The sequence below is a fragment of the Clytia hemisphaerica genome, unplaced genomic scaffold (genome assembly GCF_902728285.1).
Source record: "Clytia hemisphaerica strain Z4C2 unplaced genomic scaffold, Clytia hemisphaerica genome assembly, whole genome shotgun sequence".
Classification (NCBI taxonomy): Eukaryota; Metazoa; Cnidaria; class Hydrozoa; order Leptothecata; family Clytiidae; genus Clytia; species Clytia hemisphaerica.
In genome coordinates, this window is record NW_027103900.1 from 299,956 (window position 1) to 310,016 (window position 10,061).

Below are 10,061 nucleotides of genomic sequence, written 5' to 3' on the forward strand. Positions count from 1 at the left end.
AAAACTACTGGTCCCTTGAGTGCTTGTTGCAAGGTTAAAAAAAACTGAACGGATTCAAATTGGAGATCTTCCATATGGTATAGGCAATTCCATGCTAATTATATATCAAAATCATGGTTTAAGATTTTCGAGGGTAATAAGTTAGTTGTTGACATACAGATGACTCTCACTAATTCGAACTCAAAAGGGGATGATATTATTCGTTCGAAGTACAGAGAGATTCGAATCGAAGAAAGAATTTTAAAAGGGTTTCTCCTTGAGGGGAACTTGGATTAAAATTTCAATTATAGAAATATTCGATTAATAGAAGTAAGTCTATTGTAACACTTTCCCAAGAAAACGGCTATAAATTCATTATTTTCTCAGTTTCCCCCACTGACCTATATATCCCTGGACCAAGCTATATCCGCCATCTTTGATCAAAGTTTTTTAAAGTTGGTACCCGCAAAGAAGCCATTGTAGTGTTTGAGACTTTGCCTAACGACAAACGGCGCTACATCGAATCAGTGTACAAGCGAAACTAGATCTAGCGCTCTCTCCGCGGGTACCAATTTCAAAAAAACTTGCTTGGCCGGCATTGAGTAACTTGGTCCAGGGATATAAAGGTCAGTGGTTTCCCAAAATAAATTCCAGATTCAATATTTTTGATACGTCAATATAGCCATATTTATCAGTTCTCGTACAGTTTCATGAATGAGTAATCTTCAGTTTCTTGTAGCCTAAAAATGGAACAAAAAAACCTTGATTTTTTAGCTTGTCTATCAAATGGCAAAAAGATAAATTTAACAAATTAATACGAATGTGTGATCATAGTATTGTTGGTTTGATATTTTAGTTAAATACATTCAAAGTACTTGCACTTACTTAGGGGTCAGGTTAAGAAAAGAGGTGTGGTGAAAAGTGGATAGTCTTTCTAACCATTATACAAACTCCCAACTTACTTATTAATCAATTAACGTAAAAAATTGGCTAGGGCCCCAAAGAATAAAGCCAAAAGGCCAAATTTAATTTAGGTATAAATCAACTCACCAATTTTCATTTAGCCACTTAGATTGGTGTGTTTCAGCAATATGATATGTGTAAATCTCACGTGACCGATTTGAAAGATTCTTTTCACTTTTATGAACCACGTGACCATGGATGATTATGGCCGACCCTAAAATCAGAATTTTGGAAACCTTACTTATCTTAGAGCTCGTGATCCAAAAAGTATAAATTATGGATGTAAACAACTGCTTGAAACATAAAAGCTAGAAAAAAATAAATAAAAAAACGAGAGCCTGAAAATCTGGATAATTTCCTGGGTTCTAGTAAATAGCGTGAGGGAAGAGAAACATCTTCTCTAATACTGATATAAACAATAAAAAATCATACACAAACAATAAATATAGTGCTCGCTCTAAACCACCAGAAAAAACAAAACCTTTTTTGACTGGAACTGCTTTGAACAAAGAATCATCATAAGTATCTCTGTCACCACGAAAAACTGTTGGAGGACCATCCTTGTCTGGGTTTCGAATCATCCTTAATGAAGTCCTGTCTAAAATATAAATGTAATTTGACAACATAGATCTATCAGCTTCCCCCTGCTTGACCAAGCATCGGTGTGAGTAAAGATTTTACTTGTGTTGAAGTTAAAGTTTATGGAGGAGTGTTTAACTCTCAGTCTCCCAGTGTTAAACTTGTAGGTTCATTAAAAAATATTCACAATATTGGGATGTAGTTATAGAACATTTTCTCAACCTATTTCAAAAACCTTACAGTCTTATGCTTGATGGGTCGTTTGATGAAAAACAAAGGAAAAACAGAAATGAAATTTAGGGGAGAAAAGAATCTCTGACAAAAGGAATAATTTTGTTTCTTGAGAACCGATGAAAACTAATACAATTCATAACTGTTAAATGTAAAATTTTGTTCGTCTTCCAAATCAAAATTCTCTAACTTAGTATTTGAAGTGTGTGCATAAAAAACCCTAAGTGAAGATAGAGGGTGAAACCTTTATGAGTTCCAGGGATAAACCATAGGCATCCATTTTCAATTTCTGCATCTTCTAACGCAATCCATAGACCAATCAACTTCGACGGTTCATTCATCAAAAATGTGCCATCTTCGTGAGGAGTCACTGACAAAACAATTTAAATCTTTTAATACAAACAGACCCTTCTCTATAGGGGTTTTCAGTTTGATTAATTATGAAGTTGAGAATTATCAAATCAAAACTTTTAAGACTCAAATCGTTTAAAAACAAAATTAAGTAATCCTAATTAGGTACGAGCTCAGTCTAAAAATTCCTTCTATTTATTTCAAAATAATTTAAATTTGTCGCTAATAAAAAAGTAAAACAACAACATAGTAAAATTCTTTTACCAACGCCGCCAATTCCAGGTTGCTGTAAAACAAACAAAAATAATCATTCAAGTTATGAAAGAAATATTTCATTGAAAATACGTAACGACTTGAGTACAAAAAAATGTCAGTAAATTATCAATCAGGTGCTCATGGGTTTCAGTTTAGGAGATGAGATAAGTGGATGACAGAAGACCAAACTATTAAATTTCATTATGATTTTCCAGACTGAATTTCAGAATAACTAGAAAGCTTTGTTGACCAGAGGGTATGGTTGACTGTGAGTGAATTCAATATCATCAAGAGCGGAAAATAATTCCGAACTCAACCCAGGATTTGAAGGCTCTATCTATTTAGATGTAAATATCCCCTTCGCATAACACAAATATTAAAGATAGTGTTACCTTGAATATGACCATACTTTGAACGATAGCTGGCTCCTTAAAATCAAGACGTTTTACAAATTCTTTGATTGTGTCAGTAAATGTTGCTTTCTTGTAACCTTCATCTTTGAAACATAAACCTTAAAGGAAGCGAAATACATATCTGATTTTTTATTTTGTTGCTCAAGATGGAATTCCCCTCAACTAAATGTTTTATATATCAACGCTTTGTGTTCGATTGACACTATTTATTAGAATTGTTTTCATACAAAAAAGATTTTAAACCAGGGAGTATGAAAATTAAATATATCTCACCATGACCAATTTTATTGATGGATAGATGTTTCGGTCGATTCAATACTCCTGGAATTAATTGGATATTAGGAAACAAATTTCAAAATACCGTCTTCATTTTATAGGGAATAAAATATCTAAAACAACAGAAAATCTTAAAGAAAATACCACGAAAAACTGAATAAAAATAATGTTTGAAGTAAATCCTAACATAAAAGCAGATTAATTTTACTTCTTTGCTATATCATAGACTGTCATACCTTTTTCATCTATTACATTCTCTTCAAAGAAAAACCGAATTTTGTCTTGACTTGTCATAAAGTAATCATCGTTTTGCTAAAATTCAGAAATGATATCTTTAATTGGAAATGGTACCTTCACTGAAAGCAAATTCTTCAAAGAAAAATCTGATTTTATCTTGGCTATTCATAAAATACTCATCACGGCAGGTATTGATTTTCTAAATTAAAAAAAAAAATCAAGTAGACACTGAACACAACAAAAGTTTCATTGATATGGAAGTACCCTTGGATCAGATTCCCAGGATAGCTGGATAGGGTCGGTAGACAAAAATCATAGTCTTATAAATGTTTAATTTACCCTTTAGTTTATCATATTATTATGATAAATTTGCTTAAAAATTGTGACTCATTTCAATATTTTTAGAAAGAATTTCAGCGCAATGAATAAAACAATAGGCTGACAAGCAAGAACAAAATCTGACTTTTCTTTGAAAGAAAAAAACATTCCAAAAAAAGCCATAATCCTCATAGAAAATCAAAGATATGATGCAAGAAAAGTCTACCTTCAGTGAATGCAAATTCTTCAAAGAAAAACCGGATTTTGTCTTGGCTTTTCATGAAGTATTCATCATGGCCAGTGATGTTGTTTTTCTAGAAAAAAGACTAGTGAGAATTTTTTCCCCAAAATCTATTCAATATTGTTAATTTATTGATATTTGCTGTATACTTTGATATCAATTAGACTGTATACACCAGGGGATGGATTCTCAAAATTATAAAAAAATTGAAACTTAATTGGTATTATATACCAAAAGCAATCTTCCTATATGTTTGGTTTTTTGTACAACAAAATCAAAAATACTAGTACGACTTTATAGCTGAAAATCATTTACTCTTGTGTGTTGTTTTTCAATGTCACCATTCAAGAGTAAGTGATGTAAAAAATATATTCTGGTCTTTGGATTTTTGCTTACTTTAGCCACTTAACATGGGTATTGTATCCGATAATGCTAGGTCTATTTTTTTATCTGATTTTGCAGTTTAAACTTTTAAGAAATAAAAAACAATTTTTTATACAATCTTCACGCAATGTAGCAGTACCTGAAAATCAACATTGTATATAAGCATGAAAAACTATCATAAAACATAAAAAAAACCTGATTTGTGGTGGAGAACACAGTCTTTGGGTGAGTGCTCAAATCCATTTCTTCGATCAACTCTTTTGATCTTGACCGCAATTGATCACATTCTTCCTCTTGGAGAAAACTTTCCAGAACAACATAGCCATCTTTTTTAAACTAAATGTTGAAAGGAAAGAAGTTTCAACAGAAAAGATTAACAAGAAAAAGTATATAGCTTAGGGTTGATTTGCAGAAAAATCATACAATATCCCGTCCGTAACTTTTTGAGTACCCATAACTCAACTTTGGCAAATGCAATTTCTAAGAACTTTACACTTTTGTGAACTTTACTCCTTGGAGTGTTATAGAATTTTTTTTATGTCTCTGAAGGTAAACAGACCTGTTTTAACCTGTGTTTGCTTAGGGAAAGTTGGTTTTTTGAGCTTTTCTCAAGTTTTGCTGAACAAATCCTCTCAAATTTTAGTATGTTCTTTTTATTTATGTTACTAGGCCATAACCACAAATAACTTATGTTTGCATCGTCTGACTGAATGATAATTTTTCTTAATTTTCTGATTATTTTGAGTCAGGAAGTTCGTAAAAATGACACAATTTCATTCTAATTTCATCCTTAACTTCACCAGCCATCTTCACTTTAATCATACGTTTCATTGTTAGCAACTCCAGAAGATTTCTCAAATTTTGATATTTTTTTCAAAACCTATCTTATCTTGTAGAGCTTTGAAAAAGAAAGAAAATGAGATTGTTGAATGCAATCGAATCGTAATCGAATATCATTACCCAGGATTTGCTGTTCGATTGCTTCCATTACCTTTGATTGTATTCGATTATGTTCGATTACGTTCCATTGATTCAATTGTATTAGATTTTATTCGCTTTCTTTGTACGGTACTTAAGCGCTGGGCCGCCCACACTAAAAAGCCCTAACGAAGTTAGATCGCAATCAAACTCATAGAACATAATTTTAATCAAATGAAATCAAAGGTTAATCGAATGTAATTGACAATCAATTGAACCAATCGAAAATAGTCAACTATCAATCGAACCAAAATGTAACCTTACTCGAACGCAATGCAACACAATTGAATATTACCCAGGAATCAGCCGTTTGATTGAGATTCGATTACGTTCGACAATTATTCAATCGCATTCCATTACGTTTGGTTTGGTTGGGGTTTTTGTTCTTAAAAGTTGTTCGATTGACACCGTCTGGAAAGAGCTAGAATTAGCGAATGTGATTTTTGAATTTTTTTCTATTAATAAAAATACAAAGTTTCAACTGTGTTTTCCTCCATTTCCAGAAACATTTGTTCATCAATAGTTACAACTTTTTTCCTGTAGCAGACAACTTTTGAAATGTTGCAAAAACATTTGCCATTCGGCACTTTACCAATTTGCCGTCTAGCCTGTATCCACAGTGTTATATACCGCTGGAAAGCTAAAATCACTGGCTTTCTTTTAGTAAAAACCGAGACACTTTAGCATACATAGAAAAAAAATTAGAAGGGTTCAAAGTTCACGGAAAAATGAAACATTTGGTTTGACATCAAAAAAGTTGCGTGGCTTCTGGAGTCACTATCATTGTTTTACAGAAGAATTCAATTTCAAGATAAAACAGAGATAATATCCAACCCTTTCCTATAGGTTTGTGGGAGTGTGTAGTGTGTTATTATCTCCTTAGTAACTTTGGAGGTTTGGTGAAATGATGGCCGAATGGCTGTCGCATGTTTTGTTAGATAGTCCCAAGTTAGAGCCATTGCATTGACAGTACGCTAACATGCATGCAGCATGGCCATGACGCATGGCCATGGGGTCATGTAAAAAAGCAGAAGGGCAGTGAGGCTGGAACTTCAATTTTTGAGGATTACGATTTTACCAGTTTTTTAGCGATTTTTGCCTCGCTAGCCCAAATCTCGCAACCTCTTTACCTTAAAAGGAAGATCGAAATTAGAGTTTTTCAGCGTTCCGAATAAAATGCATAGCAGAAATTTTTTCATCTTCACAGGATCGATTCTCAACAACAAAATACATCTTTTGGTCTTTGGGTTTGTTTCTGACGTTTTTTCTTCAAAGAATATCGATCACTTACCTTTTCCCCTTGAGCGCGCGAGAAAAAAATGACTTAGCTCGTTTTCGTGCGGGCGAATAAAGATGAGGCAGCAATCTTGCACTGAGAGTGCTACTTAGTTTCCGCCCTATTTTTCGACCACGCTAGAATGGTCCAAACATGGGGGTAGTCTAAATGATAAACTATGTCATTCTGTGAGTGTTTATTTTCTGAGAGATACAAATAGTATATTTGAATATTATTAACGTATTTTTGAGCGCAAATTTAAATATACCATAGCTTCAGCCAGGTTTCTAGCTCCCCCCAACAAAGTAAGGTCCCCCCAACAATTTAGCTCCCCCCAAAAAATTGCCTTGTGCTAGGCCCCCTAACACTTGGGGAAAAAACAAAAACATTTTCCACCCGCCCCCGTAGAGAGAAGTCAATAAAAAATATATGTGAGTACGGTACTGATAAATGAAAACTAAATTTTACTTGTATTAATATTTATGTTCACAAATCTTTTGCTTTTTATATTCGATTTAATAGTAAGATAAGACATCTTTTAGAATTAGCTGAACAGCCCCCAGAGTCTCAGTCAGATTATCTAGGTTCCCCCCAACAATCTAGGTCCCCCCAAATATTTTGGTAATTTTAGCCCCCAGGCTCTTTAAAGGCCAAAATATTTCTTAGAGCCCCCCCCCAAAAGTAAGGGGGGGGCTGAAGCTATTAAATACGGTTAAATAAAAAACGAATGATAACAGTTGTGTTTATTCCTCAAACCCCCAGGAAAAGTTTTTTTTCTGATTTAGCTATTTTACAAATCTCGGAAAAGAACTCCCATAGAAATTCCGATACCTAATCGATTGGTTAATATCGGAACGGCTTCAAGAAAGTCATAATGGCAGATAATTTTAAAAGTTTCTGAGGGAATGTGTGTAATTTATCGATGTTGATGGCTTGTTGATTCTTTAAAGAAAAAAGATAACAGGTAGAGGAGGGTGCCCAGTGCACGAACGGCAAACTTATTTTTCTCTTTTTTCGCTTACTTTTAGTTTTTACATAAATCCTTTTTGACCATCTTGTAGACAAGGTTGAAGTCCTTCTTTCAATTTGTTATCACTTTGTTTGAAAGTGTCTTCTTGGAATAATAAGCCGTAGAAGCGAGCGCTACTCGGACCAAGTCCGCGAACAAGGAACCAGTGCGCGAACGATCTTTTGAAAGAAAAAATTAGAGCTCTGCTCGCAGGTAATACTTTAACTCTCTTCCAAGATGATACAGGGGTATTTGAACTTTTCAAAACCATGCGCTTTTTCACCAAAAAAGTGTCTTTTTTATAAGAACTTTAGCGTTTTACTAACCTGTTTATTTTTGTAAATATTTTCTTGTCGTCCATTTTTTTGTTTTTCTTTTTCAAGTTTTGCTCATCAAAAAGCGCGACAATGTAGTGTCTTCTATTTTAATCGAGATCGCCAGCGCTTTCAAATGTTTTGACGTTGTAATGTCTTCATTTTGAATATGGTGTTCGGATCGTTCGCAGACTGGAAACTTTTTTATATCAACTACTGGTGATATGTTTCTATTGATTTTGAATTAATGAGCTAACATGTTTCAATGAAATTTTGTGTGATGGAAGATAACAAGTTTTTAAAAGAGGAAAGTCATTTTCAGAACTCTTCTTGCGCAAATTTTCTTATAAAAAACATTTTCTCTTGCGATCAGCCATGTTTACAAAAATCCCGAATTTCGTGATTTTTTTACTTGGCCTCGTTCAAAATCAGTTTGGTGTTGTTCTAGTGCTCTGTTTATTTTAATTTTTGGAGAGATTGCAAGGGATGGTTTGAGGATTCTGCTGCACAAGGGAAATTCTATAGAAGTTTGTTTTTAGTTGTTTTTTTCAAGTGGGGCCGTTCGTGCTCTGGCGACTCGACTCTATAGCTTTTTCTATAATCCTGGAATATGGAGGTTCCAGCTACACTGAAGGGGGTTAAATCATACCAAACAAAGTCCTGAATAAAAATAAAAAAGAATGACAAACGAGTTGAAAAGATACTTACACTTTCAACTTTACTTTCCAAGTCCATTCTTCGAGATTTCAGTGAAAAAAAATTAAATAAATAATATGAAGAAACACCAAAGTTGGTCTGAAGCTGCAGCAGTGCACGAACTGAAAGAAATTTGAACGAAAATTGTGCAAACAGTTTCACTTTCGATTTCCATGTGACTGCACACGAAATTTAAAGGCCGTGCTACATGGTACTTTTATTACTTAAGATGTATCTACATGGTAAAAGTTAAAGAACGCGCTGTATCATTGTGATATGATTGGCCTAACTATTCCCGCCATATTTTAAAGCCGGGTTAACCGGAAGTGAAGGACTACGGTTATTGGCTATCAGTCACGACAAAAACACATTTCAACTTTGAATTTTGATTTTTGAATGTGGAGATCTTAAAAGTCAACCTTCTGACATCTGAACTCAACCAACAAGTCAAGTCTTTTACACATCACTTAAGTCATCTGCTGTTTATTTCCAATCTCAGGTATCATGATAAAATTTTCTCTTGGTCAGGTGGTGTTTATTATAAATCCAGTTTTTTGCGCCTCTCGGCTCGGGCCCACTCCAAGCAAAGCAAAATTATAGCAAAAACAAAGGGCCTGTATTACCAGGGGGTATCAACCGAACCCTATCAAACTGATTTTCGTTATCGAACCATCGAAATTTATCGAACAAAATCGAACGATAGCTGTTCGATTACCAAACGCAATAGACCTTTTTTTAAAGAGGCAGCCATGTTGAATAATTATGTACTCCAGCATAAAAACAATGATAAAGCCATACATAATTACTGTATCATGCATATTTAAAAAATAATGCATGGCTGTATCATTGTTTTTATGCTGGAGTACATAATTATTCAACATGCTGCCTCTTTAAAAAAAGGTCTATCGAACTACAGCTATTGAACTTTGCGAAAATTTCTTGATAAGTTCGATTTAGTTCGATGAGTGTTCTTTGTTCGATGAAGTTTGATTGATGTTCGATGAGCTCGATTTAAGTTCGATGTGGTTCAATGAAAGTTCGATGTGGTTTGATGATTGTGTCAGATTGATTCCACTTTTCCTTCACCTTTCAGAAAATTACGAGGTTGTTTAATCAAAACACAGGCACCGTATGCTTCACTCATTATTGCTCATTTGAAATAATAGAGATGACACTTTCTTTAAAAAGAAAGTAATAAAAATTAAAATCTTTTTTTTTTACAAATTAACGACCAAAGAGCTTGTAAAAGTTCCAGCTTTTCTCCAAACCGCGATGAGATATAGACCTTTTTTCAAAGAGAACGTCCTATTGAATAATTATGTAGTCCAGCCAGTTTTTACGTAAGAGAAGACATTGGTGCAACATTTGAAGAACTCTATTCTTACGCCTCTAAAACTGTACAATTTTTTTGTATTTACTCAAAAGCTGAAAACATGGCTTTGTTGGTATCTTACCGCCAACCAGACGATAAAAGCAATGGAAATCCATCGACATCCAATGATTTTATCACCCCACTCAATGGAGTAAAAACAGCAATATCAGGGCTAGGAGCCACCCCAAA

General features: G+C 33.9%; 1 protein-coding gene across 2 annotated transcripts; it reads right to left on the bottom strand.

The window, feature by feature from the left end:
• Window positions 1–622: 622 nt before the first annotated feature.
• LOC136808795 (phytanoyl-CoA dioxygenase domain-containing protein 1-like) lies at window positions 623–8,661 on the bottom strand. Of its 2 annotated transcripts, none has more exons than XM_067065334.1 (10): window positions 8,513–8,661; window positions 4,423–4,563; window positions 3,829–3,916; window positions 3,045–3,092; window positions 2,751–2,869; window positions 2,368–2,389; window positions 1,997–2,122; window positions 1,424–1,540; window positions 1,030–1,156; window positions 623–719 (listed from the first exon to the last, which is right to left on the bottom strand). In XM_067065334.1, exons 1-10 carry the CDS (start codon window positions 8,537–8,539, stop codon window positions 671–673), a joined length of 864 nt encoding a protein of 287 aa, XP_066921435.1. In that variant the 5' UTR covers window positions 8,540–8,661; the 3' UTR covers window positions 623–670. The 2 variants fall into 2 exon arrangements, with proteins under 2 accessions (XP_066921435.1, XP_066921436.1); XM_067065335.1 differs by lacking the exon at window positions 3,829–3,916 and adding an exon at window positions 3,284–3,359 and having other exon boundaries at window positions 8,513–8,660.
• Between the last annotated feature and the right edge of the window lie 1,400 nt (window positions 8,662–10,061).